This window comes from Strongylocentrotus purpuratus, unplaced genomic scaffold, assembly GCF_000002235.5.
Source record: "Strongylocentrotus purpuratus isolate Spur 01 unplaced genomic scaffold, Spur_5.0 spur5_scaffold_8, whole genome shotgun sequence".
Lineage (NCBI taxonomy): Eukaryota > Metazoa > Echinodermata > Echinoidea > Camarodonta > Strongylocentrotidae > Strongylocentrotus > Strongylocentrotus purpuratus.
In genome coordinates this window covers 18,443,501-18,467,959 of record NW_022145614.1, presented here as the reverse complement: position 1 = coordinate 18,467,959, position 24,459 = coordinate 18,443,501, and the positions used below count along the sequence as shown (strand labels likewise).

Here is a 24,459-nt window from a genome sequence, read left to right as displayed (position 1 = left end):
ACGGGGAAAAAAAAAAAAAAAAAGAAGAATTGAGTTGGGAACCGGGGTAAAAGGTAATAGATTTTTGAAAAATTATTGCATTTTCTTTTTTTTTCTTTTTATTTATTAAAACTGCCCCCTGCCCTAGCCCCCGCTGCGTACAGTCATGGTTTGGTGACAAAGCAATGGCCTCGTAACTGTCAGGCCCCAGGATCAAAACCGTGTCGATGTGCTATGTTAGTGCCCTTTCGTGGGGCATTAATCCTCATTACTGTCATTTATGACTTAAGGGCGTAGGTCCCCTAGTTGATAAGCATAGTAGCATACACATGCTTTAGCAGTCACGCAAAACACACATTGGCAAATTATTATTCTATAAAATCTGAGAATGTATTATCTAGATCTATTATTTTTAAATTATTTTTAAAATAATTCCATCAATTGGGGAAAAACAAAAATATTCCAACTATATGAGCGACAGTGTATATTGATTAAAGGTTTTATTAAACGGGCCCTGTACATAATAGGCCTACATTGGTTTGAGAGGTTTGAAAGGTTGGAAGGTTTAACAGGTTTGTTTTTTTATCATATTAACCTATCTGCACTAGTTTGACCAGGATACATTTTATTGAACCTCTCTGCCTGGTCACTGGCAGGTGGTTACCTCATCAAATCAGCTCTCAATTAACATAAGAAAAGGGGGACCATATAGGACCACTGAACGGTCACCACTTATATAGGTATTGTTTGCTATATAGAGGGCGCAAGTAGCTATGCAGTGGCGCATGGCAGAAATACAGATACATGGTACAAAGATCTTTACAACTAAGACGGTAATCAAAAGAATATCTTAAAAAGGAAAGGTTCTTTGGCACCAAACAAGTACACATATTGAAGGGCAAGATTTCAACAACTACAACAAGAGTTATAAACTCTTTATTAATTGCCACTGCTAACAAAAGCACGTGAAGCTGCTAGCTACGCTACAAATATATACCAACAAATATATAAAAACTAATATATAAATATATTCATGTGCCATGTAGACCACAAGGATCTAATCACTCTAATGCTTAATTTGAGAGAGAACAGAAGGCTATTATAGACTATCCGAACTTCGACGTAATTATGATTTTACAAAATTTATTAGATTTTGATTTATTAATGAATAACTAATGAAATTCGATAATGTTAGGTATAATGTAATACATTTGTGTTAACGTACTGCTATATGAATTTTATCAAAGGATGTATGGACATAATACGAGAACAATACTTCACTGTACTAATAGAGATTACATAAGAAACACATGAATAGGCAAATAACGCAGCTACATGTACGCAGATCGCACTATGGAAACGTGTAAACGATTGTAATTGACTAGTCTGTTTCAAGACCAATAAAGAAATACATAGAAGATGACTACATGAGTAATCTTCTAAACTTCTATTTTGGGTTACTAAGAAATATATTTATGATATTAAACACTAGAAACGAATTGTATTGATTATCATAATATTTTTAAATAGAAATATGAGTACTAGCTGGATCAGATTTCTTTGCAATACGCACATGTTTAAGGCCAGCTCTAGCTAATCCTAATTGGCCATACACAAAATAAACTCAACAAGAAGAAGAAGAAAGCTTCTTTTGTACCTCGGAGTAAAATCGCCATCATCAATTAACGAACAACCAGGTCCATACCGTTAAAAGGATCAATGAACTAGAAGAAGAAGTGCTCTGGATATAAGCAGGTATTGAACTATCTAATTGACGCTTCTTTTTTAACCTTCATTTCATTGACATTGTAGATCTAGAATTAGGAGCTCGCGGGGCTGGGAGCGGATAGCATACGAAGAGCGGCACTAGAGGTCGGGGGCGTGGTCAAGTCAAAATATACGTCACACTTCATGCATATTCATTATACAGCGCGCGCGATACAAACTCGAACACGAACGGTATGTAACAGCTGATTTATATTTTGCTCATCCCTAGCTTGATGTTGAGGATAGATGTCCAAAATACTTTGTTTAATCATAAAAGAGAAATTTTAATATGAATTTTAGTGCAGCCATTGATCAATCGGTTCAGTGACCATTACTTACAATGCAGGTTTTTAACAACAACAAGAATCTTTTTTTTTTCTTTTCTTTTTAGAATTAAAGAAAAAATACAAATTCTAATAAAACAGATGGTTATGTATCCTTTGATGTCCCTACTGAGGTCCAGTATATTTACGTTTGCTCCTTTATTACTCAGCATGCATAACAATAACTGGACACAAATAGTGTCCAGTATTATGTGATTAAGTGATGTGGGGACATTTTTGTATCATCTATGAAAATATGTTTAAGTGGTACATTTGACATGTTCAGGATATAAATCTATGAGCTTCAGCGACCTGAATTCCTTTTGATGCTGTAGCACTGGAAAGGCAAAGTCAACCTCAGCCCTTAACCAAAACCAAAAAATGAGTTTGTATGTATTCAAGTTTCCATCGAATAACATATAATATTCAAATCCATGAACAAGTTATAGTTACTATAAAAACAAAACAAACTTTACAAAGACATGAGGAGTATAACCTTGAAATCACATCAACACATATGTATAATACTCATGCTGGTTTCTATATGGGCAAAAAAGGAATCATCTTTAACAGTGCTCAATGAAACTATGAAGGGTTTCGTTCAATTAAAAAAAAAAAAAATCATATTTATTTGCTCTGACATATTTCCCTTTGCTTTTTACAACTTCATAGTCAGGCCCTAGTAACTGATTACTTTCACTATGACATGAATTGTTGAAATGAACAGATAACCAATAGGTTATCTGTTCATTTCAACAATTCATGTCATAGTGAAAGTAATCAGTTACTAGGGCCTGACTATGAAGTTGTAAAAAGCAAAGGGAAATATGTCAGAGCAAATAAATATGATTTTTTTTTTTTTTTAATTGAACGAAACCCTTCATAGTTTCATTGAGCACTGTTAAAGATGATTCCTTTTTTGCCCATATAGAAACCAGCATGAGTATTATACATATGTGTTGATGTGATTTCAAGGTTATACTCCTCATGTCTTTGTAAAGTTTGTTTTGACTGACAACCGACAAGTATTCAACTCGTGCTTATTATCGATGTAGTCAACACATTGGCTCTAATGAATGCATCAGTAAGTGTTTCAGTATCTCATATATTTTATATGCATTTCTTAGTTGTTGTTTTTTTAAATAAAAAAAATAATGATAGTCAAATTGGTAATTACGTGTTGTAATTTGAGGTTTAAGAGTTTAGACAAATATATATAAAAAATATCACTGAAAACAAAATAGATATAAATATAAATATAAATATATATTAAGAAATATATAGCTCATAAATTAATTTTACCATGAGCTATTGAAAAGCCCAAATACGTCGTCAGAAAGATGATACTGTCATTCTTTCTGCTCTCAATTATATTTTAACCCAACCCTGCACGCAAGATGGTGAATAATTGTGTGGTTTTTGTTTTGTTTTGTTTTGGGTTGTAATATTTTGTATGGCCAGCCATAAGAATTTGGGGGGGGGGGGGGAGCTAACATAATAAAGGGAAAATAGATTACTTATTTTTTATTATTGTTGTGAAATACTTGATATTGGATACTTGATATTTTATATTGTCAGACTGGGCATATTATGTTTGATACTAAAGTCATTTGCTGAAAAAGTTAAATTTGTACAATCCAATACTGTATGTGGTATCACAGACAGGGGCGGCGATTTCTTTTCATGACCGGGGGGGGGGGGACGAAATGTAAGAGACGGGGGAGCAGTGGCGTATATATTGAACAAAAACGGGGGGGGGGGGGAATCCGCATCCCCACTCTAACATTGTACATGCAGGCCTCGCGGAACGTTTTTCATAGAGGGGGAGGCTAAAGTATTTTATTAGGTAGAGCAAATGGAGCATATAACAAGTAGAGCGTAAAGTGGCGTGTGGTCCAGGGGCGTAGGCCCATGAAGCTCAGGGGTTTTAGGCATTTAATAACGGTCAGATGAGCATCCAGGGGCTCGTCTTAGAGCCCCTGGTGGGGTCCAGGGGCGTAGGCCCATGAAGCTCAGGGGTTTTAGGCATTTAATAACGGTCAGATGAGCAAACAGGGGCCAGCCATAGGACCCTTGGTGGGGTCCAGGGGGCAGAGCCCCCAGAAGCTCAGGGAAAAACCATACCATTTCAGCAACATTTGTAAATCACTGGTATCGAGTTAGAAATAAATCAAGTTTGAATTTTATTAGGGGGCAACTGCCCCCCAAGCCCCCCCCCCCTCCTCATCATTATGCCAAGGCGAGAAGGCAAAGTGAACGAGAGGGGTAGAGGTTACGGAAGTGACTATCCCCTCACAGGTTTTTGAAGTTTTGTTGTATTAACAAATTACATACTTTAATTAGCAAAAGAATAGTATAAAAACAAGCAATATACCTTTTTCACACTTCACTTTTCTAGAATATTTACTGTACACTTTAGAGAATATTATGCGAGGGAGCGTAGCTCCGGAGCGAGAAGATTTTTGCATTTTTATTTGTCTAAACGCTGCACTCTAGGGCCCTCCAGAGCCTAAAAGTTTGTTGCAGTCTTTAGTCAGTATTTGATATACACTTTTTTTCTCACTTTTTCAATTTTTCAGGGAGGGACGATCCCCCCCCCCTAAAAAAAATGAGGGGGGGGGGGGGGGGACGTGTCCCCCCGTCCCCCGGGATCGCCGCCCCTGATCACAGGGTTTGTAGCATATATATATATATTTTTTCTGATCCAATCTTTGAAAGAAAACAAACTTTTAATTAAAAACTAGTTCTGTGGTAAAGCATTCTATTTTTTATCAGGTCACAGTTTTTTTTCTTCCAGTGTAAATTTGAGTTGATGGAGAAGTTTGTTAACAAAATCTTTGTTAAGTACATAAAAATAACGTTCATCGGTTCAGTCTAGAAACTCCATACATAATCTATGCGATACATTACCATTTTATAATGTGAACTTAATGGCAATATAATAACACTCAACCAAGCAGAATATTTGTTTGATCTTTATTTTTTAGGTTGTTGAAATTGATTTACATGTAAATGTTTATGTAGTTGAATGTTTAAAATGAGCAAAAATTAAGTGGGAACAAAACTTTAAAACATGATCTTATCAAGTTTTATGAAATGAATGGTTAGAACGCAGTTTTTTAGAAGATACTACAGTAAATTATACACAGCAGGTTATAGGAGCAGAACGAGAGGTCAGGTCTGTCATATAAAGAACACATTAATAAAGGAGCAGAACTAGAGGTCGTATGAGCGGCACTAGCGGTCGGGTCTGTCATAATTATAAAGAACACAAATAAAGGAGCAGAACTAGAGGTCGTATGAGCGGCACTAGCGGTCGGGTCTGTGATATAAAGAACACATTAATAAAGGTGCAGAACTAGAGGTCGTATGAGCGGCACTAGCGGTCGGGTCTGTGATTATAAAGAACATATTAATAAAGGGGCAGAACTAGAGGTCGTATGAGCGGCACTAGCGGCGGTCGGGTCTGTGATATAAAGAACACATTAATAAAGGAGCGGAACTTGAGGTGATTCTTTAGATCTTCTACAGGTGCCCTTTTCATTTCTTAATTTCCAACTTTCTTCATATTTACTAGTATAGAGTTGTTTATTTTTAAAACATGTAAATCCGATTAATATGTTAAAAAATGTCCCCACATCACAATTAATATCACCATCACATTTTACCTATCAATTTATGTTAATGTGTTTAAAATGTAAAGGCTCAAAATCTAAATATTACGAGAAAAGGAAATGAAATGCTTTGTCCATTCTCTCTTTGTTACCTTTTTTTTTACCCACTCATCCATGTAAGTTCGATTTGTTTTATGTATGATGTGAAATATACTGAAGTTTCCATTATCATTATTGTTAGTTTATTCCTTGAACTAATGTGATCGTTTCCATATTAATGTACATGTATTTGTAATTTCTCTTTATTGAACTTTGTAATCTTTGCAATATATTGAAGTTACCATTATCATCATTGTTAATTTATTCCTTAAACTAATATGTGATCGTTCCATATTGATGTACATGATTATTTGTAATTTCTCTTTATTTCTTTGAACTTTGTAATCTTTGTTTGTATCAGTCGCCGACTGTTTTAACATTGAATTTTGACACAATAAACCGAAATGAATGAATGAATGAATGAATGAATGAATCACAAGCGGAACATTATTTTACGACAAAATATGGCTAAATTTGAGAGCACCGGTAATCGTTTTCATTGTATTTGGTCGAATGAGGATCTGAGAAGTACATGCATGCCGCACTGGCATTATGACTAGCATTATGTCGCGTTTGTATTACGCGCGCGCTGTATAATGAATATGCATGAAGTGTGACGTATCCTTTGACTCGGCCACGCCCCGACCTCTAGTGCCGCTCTTCGTATGCTATCCGCTGGGAGCTCGGCACGGCTCGCGGGGCTGGAAGCTCGGCACGGCTCGCCCGGCTCGGACTCGGGCTCGATCGTTTATGGCAGCGTTTTTCAACCGCGGTGTACGCGCTCCGGCAACTGGGGTGCATGCGGCAGGACATCTCGTCTGCCTATTTTTCGGATCAGGTGCCGCAAGAAAAATTCATTAAACATCTAGATCTATTGCTATGTATTTTCATGCAGAAATAACATTTTAAAGAAAATTAAGTGTTTTTTTTTTCTCACTCCCACTCGCTCTGCTCTCGCAACATTTATCACTATCAATATCATAATCAGTACGATTTCCATCTTCAGTATAATTTCCAGCAGTAAAAGTTAAAACGCCTGAATTATTACATAATTTAATTACTCAACGAGGCCGTGGCAGGATTATCTCGATGATGTCAGTGAGGTGCCCAATTATATGTTATATTTTTTAATCAAAATATTACCATGCTAGAGAGATTCCTGTATGTCCTTATAATATTTTTGGAGTCGGGCTAACTCGGCCCACGGGACTACTCGGCCCAGCTGGAAAAACTGGGCCGAGATGTCCCGACCTGATTAATCGATCGAAAGATACCAATGTGTATATGTTTGTGCTCTTTGTGACTTAATAATGCCCTTTCCAACCTAAATCTTTAATGGAATTGTGTTAAATGATACTAATGAAGACAATCTATGACTTATCTTTAGGTAAAATGACAAAAAAAATGACATTTCGGACAATTTACTCACAGCTCGCAATCCGCATTGCCGCACGTACATTAAATGTGCGTTGTATCTACTCGGACCACTGAAATTCGAGCAGTGTTTTTGTCGGAAAACCACTGCAAAAATATCATTTTTATCTCGTATAAAGGTCTATTTTTTATTCCTGACACAGATTTCATTATTGAGAAGTCGAATATAGTACATTTTAGACGAGATGGTTGATGTTTGTTCACATTCTTTCGTCCTGGCCGTAAATTAGCAGACTACTGCCTAGTGCTACCGCAGCAGCTCAGCTCAGTGTGCAGCTAGCCGTACAGCGCCGCCGGCCGGGTCGGCGCGGGAATTTACTGACTCGTGCCGGGCTGCTGCACTGCATTGCATGATTGTACTGCCCAATTTGATCGAGTGATGTGTGAGTATAACTAATCAAACTAGATCTATATCTACTGTATTGTCATTATTCATTCCGAGTAGAATATCCAATTTGATTTAGTGAGTAAACTAGACCTAGATCTATATCTACTGTAGCTACATCATTATCATACACTAGATTAGTCATTCAGAGTAGAATATTCGATTAATGAAGGAATGGAATTTTTCTTTTTCATAATCAGATAATCATATTTTACTCTTAAAAGTTAAAGACTTGATAAATAGCTAGATCTCTCGTAAGGGCCTAGCCTAGTACTGTAAGAGAAGTGAGCTGAAGAATCGCCTTCTTTTTTTTTATTTTGGAGGGGCAGGCGCGTAGCCAGGGAGGGGGGGGGGCAGTGGGGGCGGTCGCCCCCCCCTCCCCCCCCCCCAAAAAAAAAAGAAAAAGGAAGAGGACGTAGGAAGAAAAAGGATTAAGAGTCGAGAACGGTGCAACGAATCGTCTTCTTTCTCTAATTATTTGATGAAACATCAAAGCTTCCGCGCGGGAAGGGGGGATGGAACTAAATTCAGATAAGGATAAAGAGTCGAGAACGGTACAACGAAATGGGGTCCAGACAACTCGCCACAAAGACAACCCGCCCCAAGACAACCGCCACAATACCCTGGACATCCCGCCACAATACCCTGGACAACCCGCCACAATACCCTGGACAACTCGCCACAGCCTTTTCGGACAACTCGCCACACTTTTTCCCATCATGATTTCTAGATCTAAAATGAAATGAAATTGTAATTTTTCATGATTTTTGTGCTTTTATAAACACAGTCATTACAAAGAATAAAGTTGATTTCCCTTTTAACAATAATATATATTGAAATGAAATTGTCATTTTTCATGATTTTTGTGCTTTTATAAACAGTCAAATATTACAAAGAATAAAGTTGATTTCCCTTGTAACAATAATATATATTGAAATGAAATTGTCATTTTTCATGATTTTCGTGCTTTTAAAAACACAGCAATTACAAAGAATAAAGTTGATTTCCCTTGTAACAATAATATACTTTTGATCTAGAGGTCTATAACAGCTGCATTTTTCTGTCCCAGAATTTTTTTAATGGTAGGATACTGGAAGCACTGGCGTACTGATAGGGGGGGGGGGTGGGCAGTGGACCCGCGAAATAAAATTGGAATGTGGTTTATTTCTAGATTTTCTGGGTTAGTTTCGCACTTTTGCCCACAGTCAGAGGCGGTATTCTTGGTTGGGGGGGGGGGCACTGTGCCTCCACTCTTTCAGGTTCCCCTAAAGTGCCCCCTTATCATTTTGTACATGTCCTTTTCCCTTCTGATAGGTGCCTACTTTTCTTTCTCAGATGTTTTAATTATAATGTTACTCATAATTACATAAAAGAACTTTTCAGTCTTTCTTCATTAAATTGTCTTTAATATTCATCATGTAATTTTTCAAATGGGACCTTACACTTTTAGCTCGCTTGCTCGAAAATCGATATTCAGTCCATCACACCAAATCGCGAAGTATGTTGCTTAAACAATAATGTTGTTCCACGTAAAGAAATAAACAAATATTGATGTCATTCGTGGTAATGTATTCACAATCTTGACGAAGGCGTAGGCCTTTATACAAATATCTAAAAATGGTTTTTTATTATTGTTGATGTGTCCCTTTGTAGGTGCCCCTTTTTCAGAAATCCAGCCATTCTTGCGATCATAGGCGCCAGAAGTGGGGGCAGGGGACTCGCCCTCCTCCCAACGAAAAGTGTGTGTGTGTGGGGGGGGGGGGTCAAAACGAATTTCCACTCCCCCCCCAAAAAAAAAAATTAATAAAAAAAATCAGCAATAAAGCAGTATAATTGATTACTATTTAGTAACCAAAAAGAACAAGAGTTGAGAGGAATGAAGATGATGAGAGGGATAAAGATGAGAGGGATGGAGATGATGAGAGGGAAGGAGACAATGAGAGGGATGGAGATGGTGAGAGGGATGGAGATGGTGAGAGTGATGGAGATGATGAGAGGGATGGAGATGAAGAGAGGGATGGAGATGATGAGAGGGATGGAGATGGTGAGAGGGATGTAGATGATGAGAGGGATGGAGATGATGAGAGGGATGGAGATGGTGAGAGGGATGGAGATGATGAGAGGGATGGAGATGATGAGAGGGATGGAGATGATGAGAGGGATGGACATGATGAGAGGGATGGAGACAATGGGAAGGATGGAGATGATGAGAGGGATTGGTGAGGGATGGAGGGGATGAGAGGGAAAGAGACAATGTTGATGATGTAAGGGATGAAGACATTGATGAGAGGGATTGGTGAGGGATTGAGACGGTGTGAGGAATGAAGATGATGAGAGGGATGGAGATGATGAGAGGGATGGAGACGGTGTGAGGGATGGAGACGGTGTGAGGGATGGAGACAGTGTGAGGGATGAAGATGATGGGAGGGATGGAGATGGTGACAAGATGGTGAGAGGGATGGAGACGATGAGAGGGATGGAGACGGGAGGGATGGAGACGTCTCCATCCCTCTAATCATCAATATCGTCTTCATCCCTTACATCATCAAAATTGTCTCCATCCCTCTCATCATCTCCAATTCTCCATCCCTCACATCGTCTCCATCCCTCTCATCATCTCCATCCCTCACATTGTCTCCATCCCTCTCATCACCTCCATCCCTCACATTGTCTCCATCCCTTTCATTATCAATATCATCTCCATTCCTCTCATCATCAACATCCCTCACCAATCCCTCTCATCATCTCCATCCCTTACATCATCAACATTGTCTCCATTATGTATTATGCCACGTTGTGGAAATGCAATTTTATTTTTGTATTCATTATTTATTTATAGTATGTACATATTTACAGGTACACAAGATCAGATATAAATTTGTTAACCCCCAGCCCCCCCCCCCAAAAAAAAATTGTAACATGCAGATGACACGCCACACCATTCCTTGTGTTGTGGTATTGGTACGTATTATTTCATATGCAATTTACAAGGCCAAAAAAAATCTAAATAAATAAAGTTAAAACAATTAAATAAAAATAAGGACATGTTTGAAAAACACACATAATAGCAATAAACATTATTTGTTTATGACTCCAAGATACAAATTCCAACAATATGACGTCAAGCTGACTCAAAATAACAATTGATAAGCAGGTGTAATCGTGTTTTAATTTTATGCCACGTTGTGGTAATGCAATTATGTTTTTTTATTTATTATTTATTTATAGTATGTACATATTAACAGGTACACAAGATCAGATATAAATCTGTTAACCCCCAGCCCCCCCCCCAAAAAAAAAAAAATTGTAACATGCAGAGACCAGTACAGATGACACGCCACACCATTCCTTGTGTTGTGGTATTGGTACGTATTATTTCATATATGCAAGTTACAAGGCAAAAAAAACCTAAATAAATAAACAAAGTTAAAACAATTAAATAAAAATAAGGACATGTTTGAAAAACACACATAATAGCAATAAACATTATTTGTTTACGACTCCAAGATACAAACTCCAACAATATGACATAAAGCAGACTCATAATAACAAATGATAAGCAGGTGTAATCGTGTATTAATTTTATGCCACGTTGTGGTAATGCAATTATGTTTTTTTATTTATTATTTATTTATAGTATGTACATATTAACAGGTACACAAGATCAGATATAAATCTGTTAACCCCCAGCCCCCCCCCCCCCCAAAAAAAAAAAAAATTGTAACATGCAGAGACCAGTACAGATGACACGCCACACCATTCCTTGTGTTGTGGTATTGGTACGTATTATTTCATATATGCAAGTTACAAGGCAAAAAAAACCTAAATAAATAAACAAAGTTAAAACAATTAAATAAAAATGAGGACATGTTTGAAAAACACACATAATAGCAATAAACATTATTTGTTTACGACTCCAAGATACAAACTCCAACAATATGACATAAAGCAGACTCATAATAACAAATGATAAGCAGGTGTAATCGTGTATTAATTTTATGCCACGTTGTGGTAATGCAATTTTGTTTTTTTATTTATTATTTATTTATAGTATACATATTTATACAGGTACACAGATATCAGTTATAAATCTGTTAACCCCCAGCCCCCCCCCCCCCAAAAAAAATTGTAACATGCAGAAACCAGTACAGATGACACGCCACACCATTCCTTGTGTTGTGGTATTGGTATGTATTATTTCATATATGCAAGTTACAAGGCAAAAAAAAACCTAAATAAATAAACAAAGTTAGAACAATTAAATAAAAATGAGGACATGTTTGAAAAAAAGATTAAAAAGGGCACTTATTCAAGATTATTTCAAGATTTATGAGAATGGAAAATGGACACTTATTGCAAAGGAAAATGGGAACATGCCGAAGGAAAAGGGGCACGTGTCAAAAATAAAAAAGGGCACACGTCAAAGGTGAAAAGGGGGAAGGGGCACTTTTACTAAGTAAAAGGGGCACTTGTCAAGGGAAAAGGGGCATTTCTTACAAAATTAAAGGGCACTTTTTCTATGTAAAAAGGGGCACTTTTGGGGTATCTGAAAAAGTGGGGAGTGGCACTGTGCCCCCCTGCCCCCACCCCCCGGGAGGGCCGCCTCTGCCCCTGCCCCTCCATGCACCGGCACGTCATTGCAAAATCATGTCTTAATTGCTTTGCTTTGTATATATCTCTTTGATTCCCAGAAAAAGGGAACAAAAAGGAGATTTTTTTGGTTTGTTTGGGGGGGGGGGGGTTGGTGGGGGCTACATTATTTATACAAAAAACTTGAAGCCAATACCTTCTTTTCGTAGAATTTTTTTGAAGCAGCCCCCTCCAAAAAAATAAGAAGGCGATTCTTCAGCTCACTGAAGAATCTGCTTAGAGTACTAGGCTAGGCCCTTAGTTAGATCTAGCTATTTATCAAGTCTCTAACTTTTAGGAGTAAAATATGATTATCTGATTATGAAAAAAGAAAAATTCCATTCCTTCCTTCATAAATCGGATATTCTACTCTGAATGACTAATCTAGAATATGATGATGTAGCTACAGAGATCTAGGTCTATTTTACTCACTAAATCAAATTGGATATTCTACTCGGAATGAATAATGATAATACAGTAGATATAGATCTAGTTTGATTAGTTATACTCACATCACTCGATCAAATTGGGCAGTACAATCATGCAATGCAGTGCAGCGGCCCGGCACGAGTCAGTGAATTCCCCCGCCGACCCGACCGGCGGCGCTGTACGGCTAGCTGCACACTGAGCTGAGCTGCTGCGGTAGCACTAGGCAGTAGTCTGCTAATTTACGGCCAGGACGAAAGAATGTGAACAAACATCAACCATCTCGTCTAAAATGTACTATATTCGACTTCTCAATAATGAAATCTGTGTCAGGAATAAAAAATAGACCTTCATACGAGATAAAAATGATATTTTTGCAGTGATTTACCGACAAAAACACTGCTCGAATTTCAGTGGTCCGAGTAGATACAACGCGCATTTAATGTACGTGCGGCAATGCGGATTGCGAGCTGTGAGTAAATTGTCCGAAATGTCATTTTTTTTGTCATTTTACCTAAAGATAAGTCATAGATTGTCTTCATTAGTATCATTTAACACAATTCCATTAAAGATTTAGGTTGGAAAGGGCATTATTAAGTCACAAAGAGCACAAACATATACACATTGAAATCTTTCGATCGATTAATCAGGTCGGGACATCTCGGCCCAGTTTTTCCAGCTGGGCCGAGTAGTCCCGTGGGCCGAGTTAGCCCGGATTCATATTTTTGCATCGAGGTGATTGAATATTTGATGTTTTTATTCATGTACTACAACTAGTACTAGACCCTATATAGAGTACTAGGCCTATATTATAGGCGTACTATAGTACTAGTAGTATAGACCTACATGAATAAAAACGTGAAAGTATAATACTAACTAGCCTACTATTAGTATAAGGCAGCGAGGTGCCAGCCAGAATACGTAATGTCGTATTTTTTCTAGTGTGTTTTGTTTATGAAATGACATTCTCACCAGATTAAAAATGTCATTAATATTATTTTGATAGTCTCACTCCCAAATTTAAAACAAAAAATGTTTATGTACGTAGACTCCAGAGGTCTACATGTATATGTGTACATGGCACTTGAAGAATTAAAATCTGCTACAATATCCTTCCCCAAAAAATATATGTAACAATAACATCATTTTCAATTTCCCCATCAGGTGTAGACTTTTTCTGTGTGATGTTGTTGAACTAGACTGTACATGACTATCTGAAACGAGAGGCTACGATGGGAACCAAGGTGTCCAAGAACCAAGGGCCGACGGCCTCCAAGAAAGTGAAGGCTGTGGCAGCTTTCCAACTGGCAGGAACAAATACCAAGCTGAAGAGAGTAGCTCAGCTCGCCAAAGCTACCTGTGAGTATGTCAGCATCTCGTTCATGTTTAGGAAAGAGGGGACCTTTTGGCTGTAGGGCATCGGAGGAAAATGAAGAGAATACATTGTTTTGTTTGAACAATTGCAGTATAGTCTTTGTCATAAATTTCTATACTGATCAAAACCAAACTTGTTTCAAAATATGAATTTAAGAGTTGAATCTCCTGGTTTAGTCTTTCAGCTTAGAAAGATTATTTGGTGCTGAGTTGTAATGTTATTTGGGACTTATATTAATCCCAAATATTTAAAACAATAAAACAAGGGAGGGGGGGGGGGGGGTCATCCTATGTTGTAAATCTATCATCACCTCATAGTCATAGATTGTAACATGCCTCTTTTGCAACATTTTTTTTTGGCATGTACAGAGCTGCCAATTGCGTTTTTCCCGGAGTTATTCATTTTTTTTTCCTCAAAATGACGGTAGTACGTTTTTTCCTTCATAAAAAACGTTTGTTTGGGGGGTTTTGGGAGTTGCACATACCGCACATCAACCAAATGCCCTTAAATGTTGATCAATACTTCAATAGAATTCAATAGAGATTTATTAAGAGTAAGAATTTACAAATACATGTAGTAAAGAACAAAAATTGAAAGGCGTAAATATTCTCAAAAAGAATGAAACGCCAATAATACCAAACAACAACAAAAAACTACCTACTTGTAAGTAAGTCCTAAACTCCTAATATGGAAATAACAGCATGCGAAATGGACATTTCTGCATTGGAAGTGTGTTGCGCATGGTTGTAAGTTTCGTTTTAATGAATTCCTTTTTTATGCCTCCGTTACGAAGTAGCCGGAGGCATTATGTTTTCGGGTTGTCCGTCCGTCCGTCCGTACGTCCCGTTCTCGTGATCGCGTTATCTGAAGAACCGATTAATGGATTCCTGCCAAACTTTGGTCATGTATGTTACTTGCAGAGCCGATGAACTGATTAGATTTTGGGGTCAAGAGGTCAAAGGTCAAAGGTCACAGGGCTCATTATGTATGCAAAAACAGCTCGTGATCGCGTTATCTGAAGAACCGATTGATGGATTCCCAGAGCTGCCAACTAGTACGGATTTCCCGTAATTGGTACGGAAATTAACGACCATTACGGAATGTTGTCTCAAATTACGGATTAAAAAAAAAAAATGTTTTTTTTTTTTTTTTTTTTTTTTTTTTTTTTTTTTTTTTAAAAAAAAAAAAAAAATTAAATATGATTTATCGTAGCGAGTGCTGTGAATAGAAGCCATGTTTCATGATAAACTGTGTTGTGATGACCTGAAATTCAATATTTAACATCTTTGTGTGAGTAAAATCACCAAAAATTTCAGATAATCATGCGTCCGCGCAGTGTTGGCGTGCCGTTTTTTTAGATTCATAGCGCCGCATAAGAAATTACTGATTTATACCCCAAATTACTGATTTTGAGCCTTGTGATTACTGATTTTCTGTTCTGGAGGTTGGCAGCTCTGGATTCCTGCCAAACTTTGGTCTTGTATGTATCTTGCAGAGCCGATGAACTGATTAGATTTTGGGGGCACAAGGTCAAAGGTCACAGGTCACAAGGCTCAGGTATGCAAAAAGAGCTCGTGATCGCATTATCTCAAGAACCGATCGATGGATTCCTGCCAAATTTTGGTCATGTATGTATCTTGCAGAGCCGATGAACTGAATAGATTTTGGGGTCACGAGGTCAAAGGTCAAAGGTCACAGGGCTCATTATGTATGCAAAAATAGCTTGTGATTGCATTCTCATTAGAACCGATCGATGGATTCCTGCCAAATTTCGATCATGTATGTATCTTGCAGAGCCGATGAACTGAATAGATTTTGGGGTCACGAGGTCAAAGGTCAAAGGTCACAGGGCTCATTATGTATGCAAAAATAGCTTGTGATTGCATTCTCATTAGAACAGATAGATGGATTCCTGCCAAATTTCGATCATGTATGTATCTTGCAGAGCCAATGAACTGAGTAGATTCATGGGTCATGAGGTCAAAGGTCATGGGCTCATTATGTATCCAAAAATAACTTGTGAATGCATTCTCATTAGAACTGACAGATGGATTACTATTTAAGTCAGGACATCTTGCAGAGCCAATGAACTGAGTAGATTTTAGGGTCATCAGGTCAAAGATCAAAGGGTCATATATGTATATGAGAAATTGCTTGTAATCACGATATTCTGAGAACCTCTTAATGGATTACAATTGAACTTGAATTTGAAAAATTTCTTCTGTTTTGGTTTGTAAAATTGCTCTATGACGGAGGCATCATTTTCGACTGCGCGCAGTCGAAGTTCCATCTAGTTTTTGCTTGAAATATCTCTGTACTATCCATATGGAAAATACAGATGTCCCTTGAATTTTTGCTCTAATTTTCAAAAGTGTTGAGTAATTCTTTTTAATGTGTTGTCATTGAACAATTTATTTTTTGGGTTGAATAATTTTGTTTTAGCTGCCTCTGTGGATGTGAAGAAAGTCAATCTGAATCTCCCTCCAAGACCACCTTCATCTCCTGCTGTTGGTAAGTTACATCAAGTTCAAACAATCAGCAATTTTAAAGAGACATACATCTATTATGCAAACATTGTTATTCAAACTAAAAGAGAGTAACAATAGGTTATTTGTGGAGGGGGGCATTCAACCTTGAGATTTTGATGAGATAATAATAGTGGACACTCATACTTCAGAGTTACTGCGATTTTCACAAACAAGTACCATAACGCTAACGTAAAAAAAATGAAGAAAAAGAAAAACTACTTCTATGGAGAAAAAAATGATCTTTAGTTGTTGTTTTAATGTGGATAGACTTTTTATCTTGATTGAGATATAAATGATTATTATGAATAGAGAACTTGTGCATTATTCATTTTTATAAACTTTAAAAAAAAATATTGTTGCAACTTTGAGATGATGATGGATTGTTTGAAATCATGACACTGAATAAGAAGTTGTCATTTGTATGGTGTTTTTTACCACTTATTAAAAATGGGTAGAGGATGTTAAATTAGGAGAAGGAATAGAGTCCATGGAAATGGATGTAACGGTGGAAAAGCAGAGTCGTACTTGTTAAGATATGAAAAGGGTTTTTTGATTAAAGTAAATTGCCACTTGAATGGACCTTTCAATTCTCAGCTGATTATGCTTGCATCGAAGCATCCACTTCTTGCGGCTTTCCAGTCCCAGCCATAATTGACTCCAAGTTTAACGTCAACGCAAAGCACGGCGGAGGAACCGCCCTGCTCCTGCTTACACGAGGCAAGAGTGACAGTGATTCCTCCGAAATCACCTTGCTCAGATGCGGTTTCGATGGCAACCATTACTCTATCAAGTCACTAGCCCAGGCAGGTGAGCACAGCATCTACAACTGGAACGAGGTCTTCACCAACGCCCAAGGCTTCCTCCAACCCAAGCTGATCTACGGGAAATCTCACGCCACGGTCATCTCAAACATGGTCCAGTTTGGCCACGGAGGTTGTGGGGTCCTGTTTGAAGGACCCAAGGCTGGATTGTTTGGTGCCAACTTGAAGGCTAGCATAGTCCCTACACCTCCCATCAGTACGACCGCTGATCCAGAAGGCTCTTGTGCTCTTGTCATATGCAGCGCCCAGCCCAATAAATCGGGAGCGGTGCCAAGTCAGACATACCTTGTCCACTTTCAACGAGATGGCAACGTGAAGCAGGTGAGGCACAGGCTATGTTGTGACATCAGGCCATGAGATCTATACTGGGAGGAAATATTTGATTTTATTCTTTATTTTCGCACAGTCTGTTCCATGGTCAAGACAATGACCAAGACAGTGACAGAAGCTTACTACATAAAAGTTACAGCATGTTACATCTGTTGTGAAGTATCACTTTTTAGATCATCTTCAGAATAATCCACCACACAGACACAGGCAATTTTAATGACGTGGCTGTCCCTAACCTTAGCCCTAATATGTGTGGTTGGGTAGCCAACTTTTTAAAACCAATTTCCATCACATATCCGCTGTTGCTGTTTTTGTTTTTGTTGTTTGAAGCAGCCTTTTGATAAAGAATAGCTAAATATTCCTAAAATGTTTGACTCTTCATCAAGGTTCCCTTGCTACCCGAAGGAAGTGACAGCTTTTCCCTCAAGAGCTCAGATGGAAGCCTGCAACTGGATGGGCCATCTCTTAGTCATTACGTTGTCTATCACAGCAAGAGCGCTACCTTTGCAGAGGCTCACCAGGACAAACCCAGAGGGAAGGTCGTCCACCTCCAGGCGTTCAGCGGGATCAACCCAACCACTCTCCTGGAAGATGGCTCTAAGTTTGTAGGACGCACCATGCTAATCATGTGTTCTCATAGCTTACAGGATGAAGACTCAACCACATCTGCTCTCTATCAGGTAACGAGAAGCTAGATAGTATGATGTACAAAGTATGCATGCCTCCGCATTCAATATAACAAAATATATATATAAATTAAAAGACAAACTCAGAGTTTCCCGAGTAATGTTCCATTTCACTATTAAAGGCCACAGGCTGAGTTCGGAGTACAATGTCGCTGAGGAAAATTTTTAATTGAATGGAGTGAACATGTGTTTGATATATATTGAGCAAAGAAATTCATGCATTATTTGTTATATAGCATTGAGGGTATTTGTAGTCCTTGGCCTTTGAGGCCCTGTAGATTACATTCAGAGCTAAGACAATGCAAACAATGGGTACATGATACAGCGAAGCGAGATACACAGTCTAATTCAAAATTGTAAACGTTTGACTGTGCCAAAGATGATATGGTTATATTACATGCTCTTGCACATTTAACAAATTGTTTAGTGTCATGTGACACCTTTTTAGCCAATCTGATACCCACGAACAAATACCCTATTTTATATCATATTCCCAATCCCCCTATTGCAGGTTCACGTAAAAGAGCCATGTGGCTAGGCATTTCTCAGTGCTGTTTATTCTTACATACAGTGTATGTTTCATGTTTTGTCATCTATCAAGTCAGGCAGTGCCCCAGTTCTTGGTGTACCTCCTCCCCTTATGCCATCCATTTTCCCCTCCAGTTCATCTTTAATAAATGTAGCCAAATTTAATTTGGCCATTTAAATTTGTTTTTGCTCCAGTATATTTATTGATCGTAAATTACTTGTGGTACAAGGAGCAATTATTCTAAAATTTGAATTATAAAAGTGGGAATATACATGCTATAGAGGTTGAGGCAGCATTCCTTTTATAGAATGCCCCCTTTTTAATAGTAATCACTTCGATCTTTGTTGATGTAAACTACCCAAGCTTTTTACACACTAAGTATAGCAGTGATTTAGCAAAATAGATTATGTTTTAGTGTCCACTAGCTTCCATTGTAAGTGCAATCTAAAGTTATCTGTTTTGTTCTCAACTATTGCTGCTGCTTTTCAGGTGACCCTGATGAAAGACCAAGCTGGTGTCACATACATCGCTGGTATGTCTGGGGTCATGGAATCTGCAGACGTATGGACCATCTCCATGGCCGATAAGAAAGCCCTTCAGATCATTGGACCTAGCGGGCCGTGTCGCTATGCTCTCTTTACAAACATACCAGAAGATGTTCCAGACTCCAATGAAAGGTACTCCCAATCCTAGCGTCTGTCCCGTCTGAATAATGCTCAGCTGAAAGAAGGATCTATGTAATGTATCTGTTAGACATTGAGATATACATGAATAAGTGCCAACCATTCCTCCTTTGGAGAAATGATTCCTAATTTTTTGGCCTTCAAACTAATGTTAGAAACCCAAGATTCCTCTTTTTTCTGAAAACATATGTGTAAAATAATAATATCAGAGATAGACTATATTTTTATGCCTCCGCCACCAAAGGTGGTGCCGGAGGCATCATGTTTTCGGGTTGTCCGTCCGTACGTCCGTACGTCCGTCCCGTTTGACCGTTATCACAATATCTCAAGAACCATTTAAGATTTAAACTTAAGACTCTGGAATAGTATTTATCACCATAGGAAGACGATCTGATTAGATTTTGGAGTACGTAGGTCAAAGGTCACAGGTCACAGAGGTCAACTTATGAAATTCCTTGTATTGAGATTGTTAGGGCGATATCTCAAGAACCATTTGAGATTTAAACTTCAAACTTAAGGATAGTATTTATCACCATAGGAAGACGATCTGATTAGATTTTGGAGCACTTATGTCAAAGGTCAAGGGTCACAGAGGTCAACTTATGAAATTCCATACATTGAGATTGTTATCATGATATCTCAAGAACCACTGGAGATTTAAACTTCAAACTTAATGATAGTGTGTATCACCATAGGAAGACAATCTGATTAGATTTTGGAGCACGTAGGTCAAAGTTCAAGGGTCACAGAGGTCAACTTATGAAATTCCATACATTGAGATCGTTATCGCGATATCTCAAGAACCACTGGAGAATTTTCACTTCAAACTTAATGATAGTATGTATCACCATATCATAATATCTCAAGAACCACTGGAGATTTAAACTTCAAACTTAATGATAGTGTGTATCACCATAGGAAGACAATCTGATTAGATTTTGGAGCACGTAGGTCAAAGGTCAAGGGTCACAGAGGTCAACTTATGAAATTCCATACATTGAGATTGTTATCATGATATCTCAAGAACCACTGGAGATTTAAACTCCAAACTTGTTTAAATTGCTCTATGGCGGAGGCATCATTTTCGACTGCGCGCAGTCAAAATTCCATCTAGTTAAATTCTGTTTTGAGGGATTCCTAATCTTCGCAGTGAAAGAATGGCAGGTACATGATATTAATTTTGATATATTCATGTTTATTGCTGCTTTTGTGCTTTTGTTAGAATATATGTCTGGTTAATGGCAGCTCTGTTTTTAAGTTAATTTAATTAATTCTTCACCTGGTTTAATGAAATTTCTTCTGCTCATCCAGCCGACATGTCTTCTTTGTAAAGAGATTGCCATGTATGCGTGTGTGTTACTAAAACAATTTTGCTAGCCAATGAACAGCTAGGTTAAATTATCAGGACATGAAAAATAGTGTTTGACAGTCCTCAAATTACCTTCTTCGCACTAGGCTAAGAGCACAATTTATCTCATAACCTTCTAAAATTTGACTAAGCTAGTGAACCAATTTGTGGAGACACGATGGCTCAGTGGGAGAGCAGTGGTCTCATAACCAGGAGATCCAGGTTTGAAACCAAGTCAATGCGCAGGTGCCCTTTGGTAAGGCATTAATCCTCATCAAGTTCGTCAGATAGAGGACATAAAGCTGTAGGTCCCTTGGTTGGTTATTTACAAGCATACATACATTTTTAGCAGCCAGGTTGAAAATAAACCAACAACAATATTTGTATTTGCCCATGGATACAGGTGTTTGCAACACGAATGCCTGGCAACCGGAGATTCAGGAACAGTAGAGGGAGGTCTGACCATAGATGATGATAACTTGACCGTCTGGGTGGACAACATGACCAAGGTCCTAGTGACCTGTGATGGGGTCTCCGTCCAGGAGGTGGATGGAGGAAACTGGATGGAACAGCCTGATGGTAGATTGGCTTTCCAGAGGGGGTTGACTGAGAAGGAGAAGAGCCCAGGACTGAAGGTTTATCGAGCATTTGCTGTACTGAAAGACAAAAGTGAGTCAAATATGCTATTCAATCATTAGCATAGCAGCAAGTGGCTAGTTCTTATTAGTGCCATAATCATCATTAATTTTCTCTCGTTTGAAAGTTTAATATAAATCTTAAAATGTAAAATTAATTTGTATGTTAATACCTTTTTTCATTACTATCAGATGAAGGTGAAGTATCTATTGAACTAGATGGATCCCCTCAATTTGTATTTTAATACTTTAATCAACCTCTCTCTCAGATGGAGCTGATGTATCTGTTGAACTGGGGGTATTCCTCTCAATTTGTATTTTAATACGTCTCTCCCTGTATCTCAGATGGAGCTGATGTATCTATTGAACTAGGGTATTCCTCTCAATTTGTATTTTAATACGTCTCTCCCTGTATCTCAGATGGAGCTGATGTATCTATTGAACTAGGGTATTCCTCTCAATTTGTAGTTTAATACGTCTCTCCCTGTATCTCAGATGGAGCTGATGTATCTATTGAACTAGGGTATTCCTCTCAATTTGTAGTTTAATACGTCTCTCCCTGTATCTCAGATGGAGCTGATGTATCTATTGAACTAGGGTATTCCTCTCAATTTGTATTTTAATACGTCTCTCCCTGTATCTCAGATGGAGCTGATGTATCTATTGAACTAGGGTATTCCTCTCAATTTGTATTTTAATACGTCTCTCCCTGTATCTCAGATGGAGCTGATGTATCTATTGAACTAGGGTATTCCTCTCAATTTGTAGTTTAATACGTCTCTCCCTGTATCTCAGATGGAGCTGATGTATCTATCGAACTGGGGGGTTCCCCTCATCAGGTGATCAAGCAACCTCCTGGGGTAGCCTATGCTCTCAACTGTGGTGGTCCAGCCTACGAGGCTCTCAATGGCGCTGTTTTCGATAATACGCAGTCTCAGTATGAATATATTGGCGAAAACGAGACTGGCGGTAAGTGAAATAGATTTCAGAAATAAAATTGCAGGGTAATGTTGCCTGAAAATCAGAATTTAAAGAAAAATTCAAAATCAAATCATACTTGGTTGTATGACACTTGTTCCTGTAATAAGTGCTCCTAGTCAATATCCCACACTAAACAAATTCTTAAAGGTAAAGATCAGTTCTTGTCATGCGATTGCATCAGAAAAGGTTGATCATCTAGCATAGTATTGGTGTGTACTGCAAGGTTCTGGAATCATCAAAATGATAAGAAATTTGGCCCAGTCTTGGTCAAGTTACAAGCACTGTACACAGAAAGATGTATATGGAACTATGTGACACGTGCGCGACACGTGCGTTATATCTATCAGGTCCAAATAGATATAATGTTTTACCAAATATATCAATTAGTAGGCCGGTTTCTCAGCAAAATTTGTGTCATCACGTATTAGTCAAAACATATTCTTTCACATGATTGGTAATAAAAGCTTCCATTTCATTTTTTGAGAGGGGAGGGGGGGGGGTGCGTTTCCAAAACTGGTCTTTACCTTTAATCTATTCAGAGGAAGAAGGGCATTGACCCTGAGTTAAAGTTTATGAGTTAAGCTCCCTTCTGCCTCCAAACAGACAATTTCTTTTAAGAAGTTTGTTAAGAGAACAATTTTCTTTAGTACATAACATTAGGTCTATTGACTGCTTCAAATGAAGAAACACATGACGAAATCTCGTTGTTTAAATTTGAAACCTCCATTTGACTTTTCACCACTTCTAGAGCTATAAGCCTAAAGAAAACACTAGCGCTATACAATGTAATCCCCCTGCCGATATCTTGTCTACCTTGCCGGTGTGATAGAAAGGGAGAGAGAGAGAGATAATCATGATAAAGGGAGAGAGGAAGGGAGAAAGATTGCTTTGTTTTACAGTTAAAATTGTTGTTATATCGCCAATTCTGGGTCATTTTGCTTTGTTCAAACTTTCATTTTGGTCTTCATCAAAATTATGAGTTACTTTTGGACATGAAAATATCTTAAAACAGGTAAAATATATTTCTTCCTTCTCATTTCCTTTCAGGCAGAGCCCCAGTAAGAGTTAGTTTACACTATAATACATAAGATGATGAAGAGTATATACAGCTGCAATCCAATATCTTAATCTCTCACATAGAGCTGCAAGGCTCTGTCCAAGTTTTAACGAGAGAGAAACGAAATGGGGATCGTGATACCCCACCTGAATTACATTGGTTCCTGAGTTATAGTCGATGGGTATGTTTTTAATGAGAGCTTTTCGTAATGAGTTCAAGGAATACATTATTATAATTCATACTTTATCACTTGCTTTTATTTTCTTCTGAAGGTCTGGATTGTATGAACAAGTTCGGCTCTTGTACACCTCAAAATCGCAACCTTTATTCGCTGTTGGGAGGTACATACGACTCCTATCTCATCAGCACGCACAACCGCACACACAATGGTTTTGTGAATCGCATAGAATTTCCCGTGAGTACAATTAATCCCAAAACAGTTTGTTTCCTAATGAGGGGGACAATTTATAGGAGGACCAACACATGCTTTGCTCTGAATATTTAGCTTTCTTGTCATTTATTTTATTTTTATTTTATTTTTTATCTTTAAAAAAAAAATTTTAATCATTTTTTTTAATTAACTTTTTTATATTCAATTTTTATTCCATCTTATTTTGTTATCTTCCCCCTTTTATCATGTGCAATATTCTATGAATAGAATTTTTAATTATGTACTGGGAGTAGAATGTGTGGGGGCACATGCTTCCGAGCAACAGTGATGAACTTCACTTTTGTGCACCCTGACCCACTTGCTGCTCCCTTATCTCTTTGCATGTGTTTGTTCATTCTTATTATGTACTTGTCTCTTGCCATGCTGTATTGTATTTGTG

General features: G+C 37.9%; 1 protein-coding gene across 3 annotated transcripts in view; it reads left to right on the top strand.

The window, feature by feature from the left end:
- Positions 1-1,587: 1,587 nt before the first annotated feature.
- Positions 1,588-24,459, top strand: part of LOC100890216 — a 55,249-nt gene continuing 32,377 nt past the window's right edge. Inside the window, exons 1-9 of one of the 3 annotated variants that reach the window (XM_030975132.1) lie at positions 1,588-1,734; positions 13,821-14,015; positions 16,474-16,542; positions 17,154-17,701; positions 18,097-18,390; positions 19,415-19,602; positions 21,360-21,625; positions 22,387-22,560; positions 23,902-24,044. In XM_030975132.1, coding sequence (XP_030830992.1) covers positions 13,889-14,015; positions 16,474-16,542; positions 17,154-17,701; positions 18,097-18,390; positions 19,415-19,602; positions 21,360-21,625; positions 22,387-22,560; positions 23,902-24,044 — 1,809 coding nt within the window. In that variant the 5' untranslated portion in view covers positions 1,588-1,734; positions 13,821-13,888. Of the gene's footprint in view, positions 1,735-6,536; positions 6,621-13,820; positions 14,016-16,473; positions 16,543-17,153; positions 17,702-18,096; positions 18,391-19,414; positions 19,603-21,359; positions 21,626-22,386; positions 22,561-23,901; positions 24,045-24,459 lie in introns of those variants that run through there. The other 2 variants (XM_030975134.1, XM_030975133.1) reach the window with 2 other exon arrangements.